The 23,263-nt window shown below is 38.5% G+C and overlaps 4 protein-coding genes across 5 annotated transcripts; all 4 read right to left on the reverse strand.

Annotated features, from left to right (window-relative positions):
- Window positions 1-445: 445 nt before the first annotated feature.
- LOC129316070 (LOB domain-containing protein 1-like) lies at window positions 446-1,601 on the reverse strand. Its single transcript, XM_054960319.1, has 2 exons — window positions 1,295-1,601; window positions 446-1,186 (listed from the first exon to the last, which is right to left on the reverse strand). Exons 1-2 carry the CDS (start codon window positions 1,523-1,525, stop codon window positions 824-826), a joined length of 594 nt encoding a protein of 197 aa, XP_054816294.1. The 5' UTR covers window positions 1,526-1,601; the 3' UTR covers window positions 446-823.
- Window positions 1,602-8,141: 6,540 nt separating this feature from the next.
- On the reverse strand, window positions 8,142-13,162 carry LOC129315634 (carbamoyl-phosphate synthase large chain, chloroplastic). The gene is made up of 4 exons (XM_054959502.1): window positions 11,659-13,162; window positions 10,863-11,555; window positions 8,917-10,486; window positions 8,142-8,484 (listed from the first exon to the last, which is right to left on the reverse strand). The coding sequence occupies exons 1-3, from the start codon at window positions 12,982-12,984 to the stop codon at window positions 8,975-8,977; spliced, it is 3,531 nt and encodes a 1,176-aa protein (XP_054815477.1). The 5' UTR covers window positions 12,985-13,162; the 3' UTR covers window positions 8,142-8,484; window positions 8,917-8,974.
- A 1,699-nt stretch (window positions 13,163-14,861) lies between these two features.
- LOC129315271 (tetraspanin-3-like) lies at window positions 14,862-17,811 on the reverse strand. Of its 2 annotated transcripts, none has more exons than XM_054958864.1 (2): window positions 17,039-17,811; window positions 14,862-15,376 (listed from the first exon to the last, which is right to left on the reverse strand). In XM_054958864.1, the coding sequence occupies exons 1-2, from the start codon at window positions 17,549-17,551 to the stop codon at window positions 15,164-15,166; spliced, it is 726 nt and encodes a 241-aa protein (XP_054814839.1). In that variant the 5' UTR covers window positions 17,552-17,811; the 3' UTR covers window positions 14,862-15,163. The 2 variants fall into 2 exon arrangements, with proteins under 2 accessions (XP_054814839.1, XP_054814838.1); XM_054958863.1 differs by having other exon boundaries at window positions 14,862-15,380; window positions 17,039-17,800.
- Window positions 17,812-19,807: 1,996 nt separating this feature from the next.
- On the reverse strand, window positions 19,808-22,431 carry LOC129315205 (dof zinc finger protein DOF2.1-like). The gene is given in 3 exon segments (XM_054958776.1): window positions 19,808-21,303; window positions 21,306-21,597; window positions 22,231-22,431. Coding segments are annotated over 3 exon segments (876 nt in total). The 5' UTR covers window positions 22,258-22,431; the 3' UTR covers window positions 19,808-20,746.
- Window positions 22,432-23,263: the final 832 nt, after the last annotated feature.

Genomic DNA, 23,263 nt, shown 5'->3' on the forward strand with positions numbered 1-23,263 from the left:
ATAATATATTGTTAATTATAATTAACAACAGTAAGATAAATTGGGGGGGGGGGACAAAATCCAACGTCAGAAGATTCTTCTGTCACTGTTGTTTATCTCTCCTCAGTTGAGTTTATTCAATTAGGGAGGCATCTTTTTCGCTTTTGCTGATCATTAACCGCGATCTCTTTTTCTCTTCCAATGCCAATGTTTCCACAACTGGCTCTTAATTGATTTTGTCTTAAAAGGCTTCCATATTTGAATCTCCTCGGAACTGGATAGCACGAGGCTGCTGGGAAAAGCAAATACTCCAGGCGAGAGTCGTATTTTAAGGTTTTCTAGTTTTTGAAGAGTATTTCAAGTACTCCCTGTTACTGGAGAAAATTCAGAAATGAAAAACGGGGGTTTTGGAGAGAACCACAAATTCCGAAGCCAAGAGATGGTCAAAAACTGCTTTGACAAGGAATTGAGCGTCCAGGAAACACCAGCCTTTAAAAATGATCAATATTAGGTGACCAAAAAGGTGTTTAAGACTCAAAAGATCAGCGCACGAGAGCGACTCCGAAACACGACAGGCCCTTTTCCTTTTTCTCCGACGCTGCAATTGCAGAGATCGCAGGGAGGAACAACTTGTCACTACAAGATTGAATTGAATCCCATATTACAACACCTTCCTGTAAACTTTGCCGCCCCATGACCTAACAGCATATAGTTCCTATTTAGCTGCCCTGGACTCGTTTCCTTCAACTTCTCCTTAGGAGAATGTCATCGGAAACACTTATCAAATGACTTTATAATAATCAGGTAATATGCTGAGAATAAGAAATTAATAAATAGTTTATGTTCATGTCCAGAGAGGCTCCCACAGCGCGCCGTCGTCGAAGAAGTTGAGATTGCTCTGATTGGCGTTGGCGTGGGGAGGAGTTGAAATGAAATTGTCCACGGAATGCTGGGGCGATTCAGATTCCTGAGGAGTGGAAGAGGTCTGCGACATTTCCATGCAAATCAGAGCCACCAGATTGGCCTGCTGTAACTGCATGTTGACGAGCTCCGCCTGAGCCTTGGCTAGCTGCGCTTGGAGCTCATTCACCTGCTTTTGAAGCTGGCACACGGCTCCAGCACACCCATATATGGGGTCTCTTATTCTCGCACTCGCCTCGTACACCATACTACTCACCGCATCAGCTCTCTGACCCTCGGGAAGTTCCTGAAAATGCAAAGGGGATCAAAGTCACAGGCATGAGCACTTACCCTACGTACTTAAAAGAGAAGAGAGGAGAAAAGAAGAAGGAATGGGAGAGCGAGGAAGTCGAACCTGGAGGAATTTGATGATGTTGCTGGCACCGAAGACACGGTGAGCGATGGTGAACTTGGCAGGGTCGGTGGGAGGGAAGTAGGGAGCGAGAACGCATTTGTCGGCACATCTACGCCTCAGAATCTTGCAGGCGGCACAAGGGCTGGCGATCACTTGCTGGGTGGAAGAGGAGGAATTAGTGGGGGATTGCGAAGCAAGAGTGTTTGCGTCACTGCCCTCCATCATGTTCATGCGTATGGCTTTACTTCAGAAGTGAGATTGTTGTCTAGTGTTTGGCTCTTGTGTTGTGTTTGTGTACGAGGCAGTTGAGAGAAACGGAGAGGTCTTTATAGAAAACGAGAACCCGGCCAAGGCTCAGCAGCAGCGTCATCACTTGGGTCAATGATGTCAGCTTTGCCTCGTCTGAAAACTCCACCTCTTTGACTATGAAACCCCCCTCTCCACTCTGCCCTCTCTCCCCCAGTTTGCGTCCGATCAAATAAAATAAAATAAATATTAAAACTCGTTTGATTGTCAATGTGAAATTTCAGCCCTCATTTAGTTCTATGCCCTCCCCGGACCTCCACAGAAATTAAGAGGAGTTCATATGCCAAACGCGGCGTTGTTCTGTTTGTTGTCTACTTTGAAGAATGATGCGAGGGCGATGACGTTCTTAGGGAGGGGGAGAAAATTTCCGTAGGAATGGTTGGGGATAGCTAAAATTTCAAAACTAAATTCGTCGTAGTGGGGAAATTAGGAAATTAACAGAAAACGTGTCATTCTCAGACTCCAGCTTTCTCGGACTCAAGTCCTACCGAAAAGTCATAATCTCCGGATAATAATTTAGTTAGCTTAAAGACGCAGCAACTGCTAATTCGTCGGTCTAATAACCATCCTCCCGAAACTAATTAATTTACGTGCACAATAAGGGTTTGCGCGAGATTAGACGTTATGGGGCTAGAATTAACGATCCCCTCTTGTCCGTTTTTGCTCATTTTCCTCTCGCCAGGTTAATCGGCATCATAACAGACAACACAAGTTACAGCCATAGCAGCCCGGGAGGACAAAGCGAAGATAAACATATTCTCCTCCTCGGAAAAATCTAATCCCTGAACCGATTTGATACGTGGACTAAACATCTTACCTAATTACTCCAATTGACAACTTCCATGAATCTGAGATGGATCCCATGAAGCATATCCATTATCCTTTTTTTTTTTTTTTTTTTACTGTATCTGAGTGCTTCAATATTCTAGTTTTGTCTAAACCTGCCAAGGATAGCATCCGTCTATAGACGTACACATGGTCCACTCTAAACTAATTATTGCCTCAACGCAATTCCTTGGTGCCAGGTGGCCCTCATCAGTTGGGAAAACGGTTTGTTTTCGAGTGAGAGTTATTGGGGTTGCTGTTGCTGCCACCACTGAGACAATGCTATGTTTCTACCCTTTAACCACCACCTAATCACTCTTCCAATGTATTCACAAAGACATCCAGCGACTCCACGGAGAAAAAAATATCACAGTGCGCGCGCGCGCGTATATTTATTCAAGACTCACCTAATATATTATACGTACCTGAATATTTATATGTACTGCATGTTTATCTGTGTGCGATGGGAGACTAACAGGCCACGAAGTGGGGACAAGGTTGGTGTAGAGCCGGTCAGCTCGTTGGACACACCAAGTAAAAAAAAGGCAACCCATGGGCGATCCAAAGTCTCAAGTTGCCATAAACGATTGCGACCTTTCAAATATTGAAAAACAATAATAACTATGTTATTCTATTCTAGCATCTACGACACATTACGGTTCTAAGAATTATTACTCTAGTCTCGGGCTCTATCTTCTGATCGAGTTTTCCACAAAAATATTCGAGGTTTCAACTTTGCGGTGGAAGTAGTTAGACCTTTTGTAGTTTGTGATAATGTTTGTTAATTACGGGGTTCGATTTCAATTGCTTTCTAGCCATCACAGAGAGTCTTAAGCGTGTGGACCTTTTGTATTATGAAAAGAGGAACAATAGCGAACTCCACTTTACGGCTTACTCCCACCATAACGAAGTCCTTTTTTAATTTTTTCTTCCCACTTAAAAGCTCTGTTCGTTTAGTGGTGAAGCTGGGGAAAAGTGTAGACCCTAAGCGACTTTGACAGCTCAATTCCTGCCCTGTCCTGCTCCACTATCCACTCTTTATGGCATCGTGTTCATTGAATCCAACGGGATGGGCTTTACTTGCAAATATGAACATGTTACCTGACTTCTGACATTCTTGTGAAAATACCATTGCGGTGAATGAAATACATCACTCTCCTGGTATGACTTCCCCTGGGGTTTAGCATGGTCGTTCATGATCATTACGCAACCAATTAAAGCGAAGGATCCTAAATAAATCCACAGGTGCTATAAATGAATGTCCCGTCTGAAACCAGTCTAAAATTCTAAGTCCATGGGTCCCTACTCATCATGAATCAGAACTTGTCCTGCCATGCAAGGAATGTGGAAATAAAAAATGTTGAATGGTCATGTACTGCTACATGATAAGTGTTATGTGTCCTTCTATGTGAATTTATTAATGCTCTACCATATCTGGGTCATCCCAATCCTCTTTAGCAGATTCAACCATGGATGGTTGCTGTGTACTTTGCAAGCTCAATAAATGCAAGTTCCACGGCTCATTTATATTGGTCTTTGGTCTTAATGTTGGAATATGGCTTAAAATTCACACGCTAAACCGTGATCCACAGGGCACTGAGCTAGCTGGAGGTTGATGAATGAAGACCCTGATCCAAATTCAAAGACATTCTCTGTGCTTGACCAGGACCTCCAAATATCCCTGGGTTATAATGAGTTGTACGCCACGCAGGGACTCATGGATCATGACCCATCTAGGGGAGACCAAGAACAGAGCTGTCAAAAATAAAATGCAAGGTAATTAAAATACGGAAACTGATAATGGTTTTTAGTTGTCATTTTATAAAGAGTTAAACTAGGGCTAGCGAATTCTTAAATGCTCTAGAAGTTTTAGATTAAGTCCACGCGGTTATGAACTAGGAGTCAGTATCGCACTCAGACCGCTAAAAGCTAGTTCGGAGACCTAACGGAAAATATAATAATGTTAAAAATGTATTCACTCTGCTTTGTGCCATCTCATTTGAATTTGTGATCCAGTGCTTACTATTTTCCTCCCCTAACTTCAGCAAGTTAACACAATCGTTAATGTGAGAGCCTTCATTTCTTCTTCTTGTTTTTCTTTTTTAAATTCAAGCCATCAATATTTCTTCTTATTATCTTCGACAAATGCAAACATGAAATCAATTCATTGGTTTCACAATTAATTACATTTTAAAACTTTTTTTTTTAAGATTTCAACTGCATTACTAGTCTATAAGCCAATTCAATATTTATCATATTTTTAGATGCAGTTCAATTTCAGTAACCTCAACAAATCAATGACTAGTTTGTGAAAATACAAAGCACTCTGCTACTATAATATTCGCGAGAATACAAGACAGTCCATGGCAAATTAACCACCCTACTATATAAAAAAAAAACTTATTTATTAAAATATTACAAATTCAAAAGTATTTACCACTACAAATTGAAAATTGGTTTCTTTGGCACCAAGTTTATATTTTATATTTCAATGTGAGAACTACATAACTTAGGCTATGTGACACCAAGTTTTGTATAATTAACTTAAAAACATAAACATAATTTTTAGACATTGTTTGGTTGGGGTGGAGGAGAGCTTCCCTTTCCTTCTCCTTGTTTGGTGAAATGAAGGGGAGTCCTTCCAAAACCTCCCCCCAATTGGGGGGAGCTCCTCTCTCCTCTCCCCTCCCTCCTCCTTGAACCAAATAGAACTTTAATCTTTATATTTTATTCACATTTTACTTTTAATTTTTATATTTTTTAATATTTTTAATATTTATATTTATATTTTTTATTATTTTAAATTCTTTTAAGGTTTTTATATTTTACTAAAATTTAAAAAATTTAAAAATATAAATAAAATATGAGTAAAATGTATAAATAAAATATTATGTTTACTATATAAAAAAATTATGTCAGATGTGACAATAATGATTATCATTATATCCGCATTCTTAAAGCCTAGACTCTTCTCTCCCCTTTTTTCCCAATAACTCCCCCTCCCCTCTTACAAACTTAAGCAGCTTCCCTTCTCCTACATGAGACTGCACCCGGGTCAAGTCAGGCATCACCTCCGTCAGGTGTCTCACTTGATTCGGAGTTCAGATGAAACTTAAAACACATGATATTTCAAAAAACTTAATTATTATTTATATATTTTAATAAAATATATATATATATATATATATATTTTTTTTTTTTGATATTATGTTCATGAGGTGTGGAAGTCTAGGCAGGCTGCTTGAGCATGCAGGAGGGGGGGCGAGTTATTGGCGAGAGAGACAGGGAAAGAATAGGTTAGGGCTTAGGCTTAGGGTTGCAGAGGCAGTGATAGTCATGTCTCCCTGACACACATTTTTTTCAAAAAAATTAGTTGTATGAAACTCAATGTCAGATAGGCCGAGTTATGTGCTTCTGACGCTGAAAAATAAAATTTGAACTTGGTGTTGCTAAAATCAATTTTCAATTCATAGTATTCTGATAAATATTTATGAGTCTGTAGTGTTCTGGTAAATGAAATTTTTTCCTGTAGTATGGTGGTCAATTTCGCAATCTGCTTTCATATACAATAAGTCCTCGTTTGGTATGATGTAATAATTTTTGATGAAATTGGAATTGAAATTGGAATTAGAATTGGAATAGAATTGAATTATAAAAATATGTTTGGTATGTCAGAAAAATTAGATGGAATCCTTGCATTACTTTTGTTTGGTATGCAAGACATGGAAATGGAATTACACTTAAAAGACAAAAATACCCCTATATAAAAATTAAAATAAAACATAATAAAAACTTAATTGTGTATCAATTTTCTTATATATTTTATATATTAATGAAATATTATATAAATTATAGATTATATCTGTAACTATTATTCACTAGCTTGGGCCAAACAAAAAGTTTTATCATCAGAGGGAACATTTTCTTGAAAATAAAATTGACAATGGTTCCCATCCCTTCTACTTTAAAATAAATACACTAACATGTAGATTTAGAAGAAAAATGTCAAACAAATCAATTCTACTTCTTATACCAAAAAAATATTATAAATATATAAATTATATACAAATATTATATATAATACTATCTTATATATATATATATATATATATTATAACGTTTTACATATAATGAGAAAAAATATCATTCACCCTTTTATACTCCCTTTTTCTTCTTTTTGCTAGCATATGAGGGTTTTATTTTTTTTGAGGGCAAATTTGTCTTTCTGAAATTTGTATGAGGGCAAAAGTGTCTTAAATATTACAATTCTATAAAATTGCTCCCAATTCCATAGATTTACATAAGGAATTCAAATCAGCTTTTTTTCATAGAATTAGGATTCTCAAGAATTGTAATTCATATCTACCAAACATCACTTTATTCAGATTCCTATCCCAATTTCATTTCCATCTTTACAATTTCAATCTACCAAACATGGCCTAAATGAGTCTTAGTTTATTCCTCCAGAGCTATCAAGCATCTAAACCAATGCCAAGAAAGAGCAATTCATGCTTAAGATTAAGCATTAATTAATGGAAAAATCATTCTCAGGTCATACCTAAACAATCTAAATGCAAAAAAAAAAAAAAAAAAATCCATGAAATCACACAATTATTTTAAAGTATCATGTCCTTTACTGAAGTTAAAATTATTAATTTGATATATTGAAATTGTTAATTAATATTAGATAGTTAACTAAACAACAATAATTAACAACTTCAATAAAAAATTTGAAACTTTATACTAATTTTATGATTTTATAAAACTTTTTTTTATTTAGATTGCTTGTGTGAGTCTTGAAAGCAAATTTTTTTATTAATTAATTTGTTTCAAAGGCAGATAATAAATCTAAGCAATTTATGATTATATTGAAAGTGTTTCCTTTATTATTACATTATTCTTTTTTCATTTTGGTACTGCAAATGATGTATAATTGCACAATCAGACCATTGAAAGTTGAAGTTAACTATCGCCTTCTGTAGCAAGTTTGTTATGAAAATGGAAAGCTGTGGATGTCGATCTCCTCATCACCCTTTACCACTTTTAGTTTATCAACTCGCATTATTCCACTATCTTGTTTTTTTGTCTCCCCATTCACATTCATGATATTTATTTCCCACTACTTCATATTTAACATGGATGAAATTCTAAATGTGTCAAAGCATGTCTATAAATACGACATGTCATCTGTGTTATAAGATAAGAACAACTTACCTTCTGCACTTTCTTCTTTATTCGCCTATTGCTTTACTTACTTTATGTCATAACAAGTTTATATTAAATAAAACCTTTGATATTTGTTTTTTCATTAAAAGCACAAAATTACTACCCATCTAATATAAGAAATCCTGTTGCCCAAGAAGAAATTTTGAAAATTATCTGTTCTGTTTGGATCGGCCAGCCTGGCAAATAGAAAAACTTAAAAAAACTAAAGACTCTGTTTAACAATCTATTCTTAAAATAGTTTTCTATTTTTAAGAATAAAAAAATAAAATATTATTTTGAAAAGTAAAAAAAATAAAACATCTTTTAAGTTTTTTAAGATTATTGTTTTGGAGAATAAAAAAGAATGAAAAAAATAATTTTTTATTATTATTTTTTTATTTTCAGAACATTTTTTTATTTTTTTTCCTTTGGTGCCAAACAACGGATAAGGTTGAGTTCTAAAAATAGAAAAGCTATAGGACATAGTTGTACACTAACTCCAAGCACACTATTTTTCAAAAACGTGCAGATAGTTGACGAATATATCATTAGCCCAGCAAGTACGCGTTAATCCGGTGGATACTGAAATGGCTTCACCAGGTACGTATAAATAGTATTTTGGAGCTGACGACAATCATCCAATTGCAGGCGCAACAATTTAAAAACTAAACAATAGGAGCGGAAGAAATCCAGGAGACACCAAAACTTTCCCTCCGAAGAATAAGCGCTTTCTTAGGGTTGAACACACAGAATACATTATCTTTCAAATTAGTTTGCTCAATGTTGCTCCACAAATGAAAGTATTCCATTTGCTACTCTACCAGATCTACCAAGTCCTTCAAGCTCATAGTAACCTGCAACAGGTCAAGTTTAATCATGGTCAAAACTCAGTATACAAATCAAAGATGCTCAAGACATAAATAAGTACATGATAAATGAAGCACAGCAATCAAAAATGGTTAAACATGATTGAAGACTATTCAATAGTTTTTCATAGTTTTCATTCTGAAGAAAAACTAAACATGGAAATGGTGATAAATCTGTAAACCTACAGCCGCTCAATGACAATATGTACTGGAAGTTTTTTCTCCCACAGGTACATATGACAATGTAGGAAATACAGCCAGAATTATAATATCATGACTGTTACGTTCAAGATATTCTACAACCACCCCTAGCAATAGTATTTCATAATTTAACTTGTCTTAGAAGAAACAATAACGTAAGTTTTGGTGGTACAAAAAGGAAAAGAGTCCCACACACACAGATGAAGCACAGATGCTTACCAGTTACTCCTCTAATCAGGCCAATTGAGAGAGAAACAGGTTATCTGCAAGTATCGTCTCAGTCTTTAAACTCATCATCAATGAAGTCCTGAAGAGCAATCATTTTAATAGCATTGGACTTCAAGCTCTTTATTGCTTCGGCAGTCGCCAGCGCTCCATTAACTGTTGTTACAATTGGAACCTTGTAATCCAATGCCATCCTTCTCAGAGCCCGACCATCTATTTGATCAAGCGTGTCACCTGAACTGGTTATTACCATCAACTGAATATCTCCATTAGCAATCATATCACCAGCATGTGGCCTCCCTTCATGCATTTTCAGCACTGATTCAGCAGCAATTTTTGCTAATTCAAGAACATAAGCTGTTCCGGAAGTCGCAACAATCTGAAATCCAATCTCAACAAAAGCTTTGGCAATCTTCTCAAGGTGTGGTTTTGTCAAGTCATTCAAGCTCAGGAACACAGTACCAGAATGTGGTAACTTCTGGCCAGCAGCAATTTGAGCCTTAGCAAAAGCAGTATTATACATAGGGTCAATACCCATGACCTCACCAGTGCTACGCATCTCAGGGCTCAGAAGAACATCGCAGCCAGGGAACTTTGCAAAAGGAAGAACTGCTTCCTTGACTGACACGTGTTTAGGAATAACCTCTTTTGTAAACTTAATGTCATAAAGAGACTTTCCAGACATAACAAGTGAAGCATACTTAGCCAATGGGTGCCCTATTGCTTTTGACACAAACGGCACTGTACGGGAAGCTCGGGGATTTGCCTCAAGCAAAAACATCTTTCCTGATGCAGTAATTGCGTACTGACAATTCATGAGCCCACATACATTCAGTTTTTTGGCCAATTTTTCAGTCCATGACCTGATTGTCTCCAAACATGAAGATGGAACAGTCCTTGTGGGTATTGAGCAAGCAGAGTCACCAGAATGGACCCCGGCCTGTTCAATGTGCTCCATTATCCCACCAATGACTACATTGCCATGCGAGTCCGCAAGAGCATCAACATCAATCTCTATAGCATCAGATAAATACTTGTCAATTAATACAGGACGTTCTGGATCCACCTCAACAGCACTCTCAAGGTATGTCACAAGTTTATCATCACTATAAACAATTTCCATTGCCCGACCACCCAGCACATAGGAAGGACGGACAACAACTGGATATCCAATATCAGATGCAATAGCAAGGGCATCTGCTTCGCTCCTCGCAATTCCTCCTTTGGGCTGTTCAATTTTTAACTCTCTAAGCATCACATTGAACCTCTCTCTGTCCTCAGCAGCATCTATGGAATCTGGAGATGTTCCCCAAATGCTTACACAATGATTCCCACTGCCAGTCACTGGCTTGTGCTCGTCCAGGTATTGCTGTATGGGGAGAGCCAACTTTAAGGGTGTTTGACCACCAAATTGTACAATGATACCATCAGGCTTTTCCAGATCAATGATGTTTAAGACATCTTCAACAGTTAAAGGTTCAAAGTAGAGACGGTCACTAGTGTCATAGTCAGTGGAAACTGTCTCAGGATTTGAATTCACCATGATCGTCTCATAACCTGCTTCCTGCAAAAACAATGGACAAGTCAACAGGCTACAAAGGTAAAACCTGATTGTACATAATCAAAAAAGGACGTTACTTTCTTGGAGAAATGCAAAGTAGAAGAGAGCCGAATTGATCACAGTAACTCACATAACGCCAAAATCATATAATTTCATCGTAAAAGGTTTATTTTCAAAGAGGTATAATGCAGCAATGTAAGCACCATGTCTACCCCAAAGTTACAATTTCTAGAAAATGTTGTAAGTAGAAAGGAGAAAAGGCTACTGAATTTTTTCCCCCATTTCTTAACCACTTTTTCGCAAAGAGAAATGCACAGATGGTAGAGCACGAAATCTTGAACAATTGGAATCTCAATCACATGATCATAAGGAAACGAACCTGAAGAGAAAAGGATGCATGACAACAACAGTAGTCAAACTCAATCCCTTGACCAATTCGATTTGGCCCTCCACCCAAAATTAAAACCTTCTTTCTAAGGGTAGGAGCTGATTCGCACTCAAAATCATAAGAAGAGTACATATATGGCGTGTTGGCTTCAAATTCAGCAGCACAAGTATCTACTCGCTTATATGCTGGAGTGACACACATAGACAATCGCCTAAAACGAACTTCTTTCTCTGCGGATTTCGTGGCAAATGCAATTTGTTTATCACTGAACCCTCTCCTCTTTACCTGGTATAAGTCATCCTTTGTCAAGTCCATCAAACTATGAGACGACAAGAAATTTTCCACATCAAGTAGCTCCTTGAGCTGCGTAAGAAACCATTTGTCAATGTAACTCAGATCATGAATCTCGTCAACTTTCATCCCTTTCTTCATTGCAGCATATACGGCATGGATGCGATCCGGGTTAGGAACTCTGAGGCTATACTTCAATTGGTCCCAATCATAATCCAATTCCTTCACCTGTCCACATCCCCACCCAGAGAAGCCATATTCTAGAGAACGTACCGCTTTTTGAAAGGACTCTTGGAACGTTCGCCCAACTGCCATTGCCTCTCCAACTGATTTCATCTGTGTCGTCAATATTGGCTGAGAACCAGGGAATTTTTCAAAAGCAAACCGAGGAATCTGCAACATGAATAGTCAAGTAAAACGTAAATACAGAGGTAAAAGAACAGGTAACTCTTACTCCGAAAGAGGCTCGTTGATAGCATTACAATGAGTTACTTACTTTTGTAACCACATAATCTATCGAGGGCTCGAAACTAGCTGGTGTCTTTTTTGTGATATCATTTGGGATTTGATCCAATGAGTAACCTACGGATAATTTTGCAGCCATTTTTGCTATTGGAAACCCAGTTGCCTTTGATGCCAGAGCGGATGACCTAGAAACTCTTGGGTTCATCTCAATTACCATCACCTCACCATCTTTAGGATTGACAGCGAACTGCACATTCGAACCCCCACATTCTACCCCTATTTCTCTTATTATAGCAATTGAGTAATCCCTAAGTCGCTGATACTCCTTGTCAGTCAAAGTTTGCGCGGGTGCAACAGTGATAGAATCTCCCGTATGAACTCCCATTGGATCAATATTCTCGATAGAACATATAATTACCACATTGTCCGCCAAATCTCTCATGACTTCGAGCTCATACTCTTTCCAACCTAACAAAGACTTCTCTACTAAAACTTGACTGGTTATGCTAGCCGCAAGCCCGGCCTTACAAATTTCCTCAAATTCTTGCCTATTATATGCAATCCCTCCTCCTGTTCCACCCAAAGTAAAGGCTGGCCTTATGATTAAAGGGAATTCGCCAATCTCGTCAGCAATTTCGATACACTCCTTGAGCGTTGTACCAATGCCAGAAGGGGGTGTCTTAATCCCAATATTCTTCATCGCCTGCTTAAATAAATCTCTATCTTCCGCCTTCTTAATTGCATCGAGCTTCGCGCCAATCAACTCAACACCGTACTTGTCTAAAGCACCGCTCTCAGCCAGGGCAACCGCAAGATTAAGCGCAGTCTGCCCACCCATGGTCGGCAATATGGCATCCGGACGCTCCTTCTCAAGAACCTGTTCAACCAACTCAGGCGTCATCGGTGTGATGTACGTCCTATCGGCCATTTCAGGATCAGTCATTATCGTTGCCGGATTCGAATTTATCAGTATGACTTCATAACCCTCTTCCCTGAGCGCTTTACAAGCTTGAGTCCCCGAGTAATCGAACTCGCAGGCTTGGCCAATCACAATAGGCCCAGCTCCAAGTATCAAAATCTTCTTCAAGTCCGTTCTCTTCCCCACGTTTGAAGATGTTAGACTGACATCATCAACTGTGGGGGCGGCAATGGCACCCGCAGACACGTCTCTCTGTTTCCAAGAACACTGAATCCCTGCAAACAGCCACGGCCGAAAGCATGCAGAAGGTAAATTTTTAGGCGCCCCCAACCTGGTAGGGTTTATAGCGCAGGCCTTCGACAACCGCAGATTAGTGGAAGAGACACGGAGAGGCAACGAGAGTTTTTCACAATGGGAGATGCAAGAACCCAAAGCCATCCCGAGTCAATCTACTGAAGTGTAAGGGACACTGTAATCTGATTCTCAGGAGAAGATGAGAGTGAAGAGGGAAAGACGCTTTATTACCAGCGGAGCCGATGAGGCGCGAGAGGCACTTTTCCAAGGTAAACCCGCATCTTGAATTCTTGATCAAATATAAATGGCGGCGTTCTCTGTTGCAACCTCGCAGGAGAGTATTTAGTGTTTAGGTATTAAAAATAAAAAGCACAATTTACTTTTATTTTCTTTCTCTTTTTGACCAACTTTATTTTCACAAATCACCTATTATTTGAATTAATTTTATATTACAAATTTAGTAAAAAAAATAAAACTAATCTCATAATTTTTCAACATCCGTATAATTACGGTATCACTTTAATATGATTTAAAAAAACACAGTTTGGGATTTTAAAAAATTGATTTAATCAATAAAAGTGAGAATAATAGGAAGGCAGAAGAAAAATGAGAATAGTGACAAGTAAGGGTTCCAGGAATGAGTGCGAAGCCTGCAGGGACAGAGGGCAGATTGGGAGCGAGTACGACGGACATAGCCACTCACAGAGTGTGGTGGGCCTTCCAGCATCTACCCGTAAATGTCACGGTCCATGCATCATCACAAAAATGGTTTACTTTTACTTTTAGACTAATAATAATGAGACCATAAATTTGAAATCCATGGACTTGCATGACTATAAGTAGGAGGGAGAACAGCTACACTTCACACAAGATTAAAAAATAAAATAATAATTATCGAAAAGCTTGAGATGGGAAAAAAGACGAGGGACCGGATTCCTAGCAGCAAAAGACGAGGGCATGTGGTGAGAGAATAATGCTCCTGTGGCATCCATTGCAAGGAAATAACGCATATGGCAACACCTCGTCCTGGGGACATGTACATGCCCACACAATGGCTTGCACTGATTGACACCCAAATCCCAACAATAGCCTTTTCGGCCTCGTCTTCCACCCAAAATCATACAGTCCTCATTCAATTCACCCACCATTACCTTCGCACAGCCCTACTATATTATGTCCTATCACGAGGGTTTTATCTTTCCATGCTCCCTTCGCATAGCCCTTAGCTTGGGATCCTCTTCAAAGCTCCCTTCATCTCCATGCTCCACTGATTATACTGAATCAACACGACTCCTCCGCGGAGCTTCATCTATATCCTCTCCAAGTCCAAACAAACCACTGTGCTAGGCTCCAGAAATCTGAGTTCCTTTTACACATCCAATATATCTCCCTCGATGCAACTAAAAGGCCAAAAAATACCGTCTTCAAAAGAACTTCCTTCTCTTCTCTCGAAAGTTAGACCGAACAAATTCCTGTCCACAATTTAGTGGGTCCTCACGAAGACACGCAGACGGCTACCCGACTACGTGTTGTCTTAAGGCTGCTTTTACTTCAAAGTCTGAATTATGGTGGAAGGCACTAAAATAAAAGAAATGGGCTGAAAATTCACAAGAGACTCGACGAGAGTGCGACGCAACAATGGGCCCGAGGCTCCTAAGAAACACCAACCACGGGCCTTCACAGGCGTTTGGGACTTTGGGTTTCATTATTATTGAATCACTTTTTTCTTTGTCCGCGCCAACATGTTGATGATTTTCATGTGCTTGTTATGGGGAAAAAACAATTCATGTGCTCTGCTGGAACATGTCTTCTGGTGGGTTCACTGTTCAATTATTTAGAAAAGTTATTGTTTATATAATTGAAATATCAACCTCTAATAAATCCGAATCTTGGCTAAGTGTATTAGGTGCTATCTCTACAATTAATTTGCTCGTTTTATTCTTCAGCAAATTAAGCGACTGCTCGCGAAGCTAGCAGCTAATGTTTAGCTCAACAAATAAATTACAAAACGAGGACGTCCATACAGAAGGCTAATATATATTAGTTTCATGTTTATTGTCTAACCACTATCATACATAATAAGTACAGTTAAAACAGGGAGTCAGAAAACAAGCGTCTGACAGCGAATCTGAAAAGAGGAAAAGGCATAATGTAGATACGAAGACGACGAAAGCAAAGATGTGGACGAGGGAAGCAAACTAAAAATGAATCCTGGAAGGCTCGACTTTGGTCATTCGAGCTTCGCCGGAGGGTTCGTCGTTGTCGATCTTGCGGTTGTTTCTGAAAGCAGCATAAGCAATGATATAAGCGATTACAAGAATGATCATGACAACAATGTTGATGACGGAGACCTTCCTCCAGCTCGTCTTGAGGCTGGCCAGAACCCCGGCCTTGCAAGAGTCACACTCGTAGCACAGCTGACTCTGATCATTGCTCCACCTGCTGCAGTCTGGGTTGGCTCCCGCCACCGCCCCTGCTTTCCACACCGTCTCTCTCTCGTACACGTACCCACACACTGTCGGAGGCTTGCAGCAACCTGACTGCACATCACAATACACACGGTTCTCGTTAATGGCGTTTCAGTAATCAGTTGAGATCATTTATTATTGTTTGACAACATGTTGAGATATACCGCCATATGTGCACTGTGTCTATGACCAAGTTGCCTGTGACTGTGCGTTCGTTCTCCAATGAAAGGAAAACACGCACGGATATAGGATAAGAAGAAGGCTACTCGATCCATGTCTAAAACATCACGCTCATGGGGCTCTGAAAATAAGGGCACGAATCTGGGGCAGAAACAACACTCACCTTCTGCACCACTTTGATTCATTTCCACAATTCCCATTTGACTATACCCAGAATTGACAACCCCAATATAATTATCTGCCGTACATGGCTACTATAGTATAATTATGATAGAATGACAAATAATAACCTTATAAAAACATTCATGTTAAATTAAAAACTTTAATACTAAAATATGGTAAAAGGAATACTAAAATTTAAGAACATTATTGTTGAAAAATTTTACTTTGACATTACTACTTTTACAAATTCTTTATTTGTCATTCTCCTTATAATTATTTAGGTGACCTGTCTGAAATGAAGGTTGTAGAAAGAGATTAGGAAAGAAAGAAAACTAGCAAGTGACTTTGCTCGTCTGTGTTTCCAGCCTCATAATAATACAATATTTATTCTAGAACAAGGAAAAGACAATTTACCCAACCCCTTGATCATATCCATAAAATGAGGCCTGGAGGCCATGCCTAGAAAGCATTCTTAATTAGCTTGTTGATGATTAATTGATGAGCAGGACATATTGTTGAAAGAAGAAAGCGACAAGTGTGAGGATAATTATATCGTATATGTTTGCCACTGCCAAAAGAAGGCGGCTTAAAATGGACACCCACACACTAAAAACCTAAAGTTTAATCAATGATTTATTTTTTTTTGGAACATCAAGTTAATCAATGATGGTTAAGTTTTAATAAGCAGATTTTGAAGATGTGGTCCAACAAAGAATTAAAAGATTGCCATCCTTTTCATACTGGAATGGCGCCATCTCACACGGCGCTTAAAAATTTTACATAATAAATATTGAAATAATATTATAACATCTTCAATTTATAATATGATTGAATGACTTTAACAAAGTGAATGTAAAAGAGTAGGGACACAAACGCATAATTTAAAATGTTTATCACCACCACGCCCACTTAATTTACGGCAGGAACCATGCATCATATATATTAGGACTAATTAATTTTATAAAGTTATAAAATTATAGAGAAGTAATGTTTCAAAAATGACATTGGTCAAATCGAAACGCTGGTGCATGGCCCACTCACCACATTTCTCGGGGATTGTGCATGCAATCCCCATCACCCCCACATGACGCTGTGTCCCTCGTTATAAGCTCACGACGCGACCCAACCTCTCATCTAAATTTTTCACCAGATTGACCAAAAAGAATATCACCGGACGCGTAATAACAGTAAAATAATATCTGAGAGACTACTGCACTGATACTGGAAATGCTATGGTGGGTTAAGCTATGCATGAAGAACTCTGAATCTTCAAAATTTAAATTATATGTCATAATGATTTGATACGACGCGCCAATACTTTAAATAACATGTAAACACTATATGGTGACGATAAGAGATGAACAAGAGCAGGGGAAAACGGAAATGACCTGGAGAGGAGTGAGCCTTCTGAGGAAGAACATATCAGCAGTTTCAGGCATGCCACCAACAGTTCTGACCATCTTTCTGCACACCTTGGAGTCCCTGACGCAGGAGCTAATCTTTCCCCAGTAGCTATCACTTGCCACCCGCTCCTCCAACCAACCCGAATAATCCTCCAGATAATAGTCCAGATAAGCCCGGCCCATCACCCCCCGACCGGAACCCTTATCTGTCACGGCATGGGCGAAGATGATGAATCCGATCAGTGCTGCGATGACCAAGAACATCACCACCAGGTAGAGCCGCATTAGGACGGTGTTGCGGTAGCAGGCGCCGGCGAAACCCGCCAGGGAGACGACCATGATGCTGATTCCGATGACGATGAGAGGCCACTGGAGGAACGTGAGGCAGTCCGTGTTGTTTGCCCTGCTGCTCAGCCATATCCCTCCTCCCAGTATAGGAATCGACAGCAAGAACGTTAAGAAGTTTAGCAGACCAATCAAGTGGTTGCTCGTTCCCATCTTTCTAATCAACTCTTCTTATCAATCCTTCCTTCCTTGGTTTTTTTTTTTTTTTGAATCTTTTGTAGGCTCCAATAAAGTGTGTGCAGAGGCTGTGAACTTTTATTTCTTTGTTTGGCCTTTTGAGGCAGCCTAGAGCTTATATATGCTAGTCGTCGTCCATCCATCGGTTCCCAACGTAGGAAATGATTCAAATATCATTTTCTTTACTCGAAACCGCTCCTACTTTCGGATTGCGGTTTGCGGTTTGCGGTTTGCGTTTGCCACTGACTCGGGGAGACTAGCAGTTTTTCCGTTTCATGAGAAATAATAATACTTGCTATGTCTAGCTGTGATTTGTCATTTGTTTGACTAGAAAGTATGGATTATGCAATGTATTGCCTTTTTTAATGAACACATGTATCCTCCCTTCATCCCTGTGTCTTTATCCCTACGTATAAAAAGTTTTTTAAAAACTTTTTTTTTAAATATAAAAAATTATTTGTATTTTGTTAATAAATGAATCATTATACCCTTATTAAATTAAAAAAATAAGTACTCCAATTAATTTATTTAAAAAAAATAAATGTATTTTTTTTAATTTACAATAATTAAAAATAAAATTAAAATGTTGATGTGATTTTAATTGAATAACTAATTTTTATTAATTTATATGACTCGGTTAAACACAGGACGGAGAGAGTACCTCTTTTCTAGCACTAGAGTTTTCCCATTCTTTAACATACACTTGATTTTCGACAAATAACAAAACTTTATCCTTGTTTAATGAAAACAACCAGTTGGATAAAGCGAAACTCAAATGGATTGTGATGGAGAGGAGAAGAAGACAGAAAGTTGAGACGATGACTTGAGAAGGCGAGGTCTGTGGAAGAAATAAGTGTGGACTCTGAAATCCGTACCCAATTCAAATTTGGTGAAGCTAATATGAAAACAGTTCAAGACGTGGGCTTAGGAACGGACCATTTTTTCCGGTCACCACTCACCAGGTCCAGGTCCTTACTGCATTAACATGCCGGAGTAAATGTGGATGTCGGCCTAAGCCACAGCTGTAATGCCGCATGACGGCACAAGTGACGCCCGCACTTTTTTCTGGCCCCCTGCCTTATTTTAAGTTTCGCCTTAGGCCCAATCAAAATGGCCTTTTCTCTATTTTCTTTGATGAGTTTGGGCCTTATTTGATAGTCGTGCTCATGGATCAATAAGTCTCGTAGTGATCTCGTTATGGGCCAGATCTACTGGTCGCAAAAACCACTTAGGTTTTGCCCCTATAATCTTTTAAGAAATGTATTTAACTGTCTTTTTTTTTCTCTACCGAAAAACTGTCTGTTTTTTTTATTACTCTCAGTCATCCTTTTATTAGAGTTCCTTGCTTGAGCCTTCGAGATATAATGAAGTTTTAAATGCAATCACTTCTCTTAATAAAAATTTGAATATTAATTTGTTATATTGTAAGGAATTAACCTGTTTTATTAGATCCAACCATATTAGCTTTGATTGTCTTTTTTTATTTGCCTGCAAGTGTGAAACTCTAAATAGAAGAGCTGACTATATATCAGTTGCACGCCGATGCCATGGCAACCCAATTAGCACGTTGATCCAAACCAGTCGATCATGCATCTCAGTTGCCACATTTCTACCTCACCTTTCTCACTATACTTCCTTTTTTTCCTTAGGCTACTATGCAGCTTTCGTTATTGCGACCAGATGAAAAACGAACATGGACCTTACTCGCTTGGTTCACAAAAGGCTTTAACCAGCGTCAGAGTTGTTTAATTCCACACTACCCGGATTGAATTGTGAACTGATTACTGGAGTCTGGCCAGATTGAGCTTAATTCACCGTATGAGGATCGTTGATCCTACCCTTAATTCCCCCTAGGAACGTGATTTTTCAAGATTCTATGCACACATGACATACCATTCAGACGAGCAGGTTTGCATATGAATCTGAATTTTAAAGGAACGAAAACTTTTCTTTTGGCCACCTGTAAAACAAAGTCAAAAAATAAAAAAAATTCACCATTCACCAGTTTTGCATTAACCAGTAGACTCGCACAGGCGTAGCTTTCATTTAATTTCCAATTAAGAAAACTTTCATGTTAAACCATATATGTGAAGAAAAAATTAATGTATGCAATAAAATTAGGACAAATTTTAAAGTTTAAAAATTAAAGTATTAATAACAAAAATCAGTTAGTGGTGAATCATGATTTTTTTTTTTATCAGTGATCGTGGACTAAAATATTGGCCTACATGATTTGATAGTAAAAATATAAAAAATAGTGTTCTAGATTGATTATATAAAACTACACACTGACACAGTTGTATGAGATTAATAACATGGCTCAGCCCATTGACACAGTAACAGAACAGCGATCAAGGACTTCGTGCGAAGGCATGCATTTATTCTAAATCGCTGTTGATTTATAGTGCTTTTGAATGCGGAGCCCCGCGAGAAATTCAAACCGTGATCCAGCGAACCCCATGCATCCTCATTGATTGCTGAGGCATATTAACGTTCAATCTGTCACTGACTGTTCCTGCCAAATCCTCATTTGGATATGCCTGCTGACTGCCGAGAGAGACAAAAATCATTCCGAGGTTGCTGGTCATGCTTCACTGAAATTTTTAATTCGTAGGGATACGAGATGGTCTCATCGGCTCCAATATAAAAATAATATGGAAAGCAGTATTTTAATTCCAGGAATCTATGTGGTGAAAATACGACGATGTCATAACTCATACCTTGAAGCTACCGACATTTCAAAGACCAAGACTGGTCAGCGATTCAGACGATTCAGACCGCACAAACTACGAATTATCGTCCTGGTGCTGCTTCTCACTCCCCCCCAGCCCAATGCCCCTCTCTCGTTACCTCCTGGTTAACATAAGCAACATACTTTCACGACTCTCTAAGTTTGGCTAAAATAGCGAACAAATCTGCTATCTCATTAGTCTATTCAACAAAAATATGGCAGTACAAAAAATTTGACATTTGCTAATGAGTGGCCAGGGAAAAACGGCAAGCCAGAAACAAAAAGAGAGGCGATTCAAGCGAATCAAATTCCTTGATTTTAGCCCAAAACTCTAGAGAAATGTAAGTTAAAAAACCGATATTTAATTTTAGTCATGAGAGGAAATGAGTCCCTCTGTTTCGTCTCTTCTTATGACCAGTGGAGAAGCTTCAAGTGTCTGTCTACATTAGGGGACTATTAAGAAGACCGTGCCAAGATGAACTGAGACCATTGTTCCAACTTGCTCTTCCTGAATCGAGCCCACCCATGCCACCCATGTTTATGGCTCCATTGAGCTGCCATGGGAGACCCCACAACACATTGTTTTCACTCTGTTCCCTGCCATTACACATTATTTCTTGCTTCATAGTAGTGACCAACACAGCTTGCGTTGTGGGTGCATTGTTGATTTCTTGATCATAGGGGAGCATCATCTCCTCGTTGCCCTTGTCCACCTCTCCCATGCCCCCATTTCCGTATCCACAATACAGATTCTGCAGATTATTACTCCGCTGGTTTTCCCCGAATCCACTTCTAAATGCATCTAAAAAGCCAGGATTTGCGGGATTGCCAAGAATATCAAAATGGGAACTCGTGGGATTCCCCAAAATAGAAAGATCATGATCATCAAAACCCAATTGCCCAGCAGTACAGGATTGCTCTTGCAGCCTAACTAATGCGAGGGTGAGGTCATCTGAATCATAAGATAACGAAGGGATGGTAGCAAGTGGGTTGTTGTGGGGGTGAGTGGTTGATCTTGACCCCTCTTTGATGACGAAGACCTCTTGTTCTTCCTGCAGCCTCCACCCACCGGAACATTCCTCAATGTTCCTCCTTTGGTCCAATATCTCCTGCATGACTTGCAGAAGTATCTTGGCTGAGAAAGGCTGTAATTGTTGTAGTAACAGAATTTGGTGTTGGTGGAGTCACATCTCGGGCATTTCAGTGCTTCTTCTGGCTGAGGTCTCGGCTTCCTCTCTTGTTGTGCTTTTGAGCAGGCTATCATGTTCTCCAGTGATGGGTTAGACATTTGCTGTAAAAACAAAAGCCCAGCTGGAATTATTATTCATTAGTAAGCATGGAACCCAAGAATCACAGTGCAATTCCGCAGGCGAATAATTTAATTTTGAAATGGAGCTAGCTAAGGTATGCATAAGACTATTCTTCGAATCCTTCCACGGGTATAGGGTATATAAACAAATAAGGCAAATAATTACCACCCTAGCTAGGAGCTAGCACGAATTAAAGGTTTTTATATCTTGTCTAAGATGAAGAAGGAGAGTTTGGCCTAACATGTCAGCTGGATTTAAGAGTTCAGTCTTAAACCACGGCTCCACCTCTATTGGGAATTTGGCATAGAAAAGTAAGCCATTCTAGTTAATTCTACCAATCGAAGAGGGAGAAAACTCTCCAATGGATTTTTCATAAAGCGCAGAGTGAGAAATCTACGATATGCTCTTACCTATCGAAGTACGTTCGGTTAGTTTTATAACATATGGCTGAGCTGGCCATGATGAAGAATTGGTGGAGGGAGGCCTTAAGACCCAAAATCACAGTGAAGCCCAAACGTAAAAACATCGAAGGGAAAGAGGGAAAGGTAAAGAAAAGGCATGCATAAAGAATTAGAGAGGCGAGTGAGGGTGAGAGAGCAAAGCACCCTGCCTACCTGATGTTTTGCACGGGAAGAATCCATCCCTACAATGAACTCTGACCGAAACAAGAGTTTTTGAGTCTGTGCGTGCGGGTATTGGAGAGTAAAGAACGGGAGCCCGGGTACAAAAACCCAGAGAGTGATGGAGGGGAGGGTGAAGTGGTCATACAAACTGCGAAGTGAGGAAATAGAAGAGGTCCCATATAAAGCAATCCCGAGAGAGAGAGAGAGGGGGGGGGGGAGCGGGTAATGATGGGGGTTCATGCCGTACGGGATGATGATGGGTGAGTTTGGCTTGCCCGCAGAGAAAGCGTTTAGAAAATTCTTCCACAACGGTTTCATTCTTCCCTTTCATTTTCGTTTTTCCGAAACTATATATTATCATTTTGACCTTTCATTTCTCTCAAAGATACATCTTAATGCACCCCTCTTTTCAGGAAACTTGACATTTCTTAATGAATGAATCTATTGCAATACTCAATCAAAAATATTATAATTTATTATTTTTTTTTTACAGAAGTATATACTAGGAAGTGAAATTTATGTTTACGTTTGTATGAGATCGGTTTCAATACTCATCATGGATGATGCTCATCACATGATGAGTAATTAAGTCAATTTTTATATTTTATTTATATATTTTATTTTATATCTAATAAAAATAGAAATTATAAATGTTAATAAATATATTCTATCATCAATTTATACAATACAAATTTAATTTAATTGATAAATTTAATATTAAATATTTTTATAAATTAACTATTTAGATATACACAGTATAATCTATATTTAAAATTTTTAAATTATAATTTTTTATTTTTAAAAAAATCAGTGTGAATATTATCTTTATTTTTATTTTTTAATATTATATTTATTAAAATAAAAATTTTAAAAATAATTTAATTTTAAATTCAAACGTTATAGAATATATCTGAATAATTAATTTAAAAAAATTATAAAAATATTTAATATTAAATTTATCATTTAAATTAAATATGTATTATTTATATGGATGACAGGGTAGGTTTGTTAAATTTTAAAATTT

The sequence above is a fragment of the Prosopis cineraria genome, unplaced genomic scaffold (genome assembly GCF_029017545.1).
Source record: "Prosopis cineraria cultivar Desert tree isolate PC_DT_omini unplaced genomic scaffold, ASM2901754v1 PC7, whole genome shotgun sequence".
Taxonomy (NCBI): domain Eukaryota; kingdom Viridiplantae; phylum Streptophyta; class Magnoliopsida; order Fabales; family Fabaceae; genus Prosopis; species Prosopis cineraria.

Excerpts from the sequence above, each read along its gene's own strand:
- LOC129316070 (XM_054960319.1), bottom strand. The coding sequence starts at position 1,525 with ATGAACATGATGGAGGGCAGTGACGCAAACACTCTTGCTTCGCAATCC. Across the intron at positions 1,187-1,294 it reads ACATCATCAAATTCCTCCAG|GAACTTCCCGAGGGTCAGAG; the intron begins GTTCGACTTCCT and ends TTGCATTTTCAG.
- LOC129315634 (XM_054959502.1), bottom strand. The coding sequence starts at position 12,984 with ATGGCTTTGGGTTCTTGCATCTCCCATTGTGAAAAACTCTCGTTGCCT. Across the intron at positions 11,556-11,658 it reads TAGATTATGTGGTTACAAAA|ATTCCTCGGTTTGCTTTTGA; the intron begins GTAAGTAACTCA and ends TTCATGTTGCAG. Across the intron at positions 10,487-10,862 it reads ATGCATCCTTTTCTCTTCAG|GAAGCAGGTTATGAGACGAT; the intron begins GTTCGTTTCCTT and ends TTGTTTTTGCAG.
- LOC129315271 (XM_054958863.1), bottom strand. The coding sequence starts at position 17,551 with ATGGGAACGAGCAACCACTTGATTGGTCTGCTAAACTTCTTAACGTTC. Across the intron at positions 15,381-17,038 it reads GAAGGCTCACTCCTCTCCAG|TCAGGTTGCTGCAAGCCTCC; the intron begins GTCATTTCCGTT and ends TGTGATGTGCAG.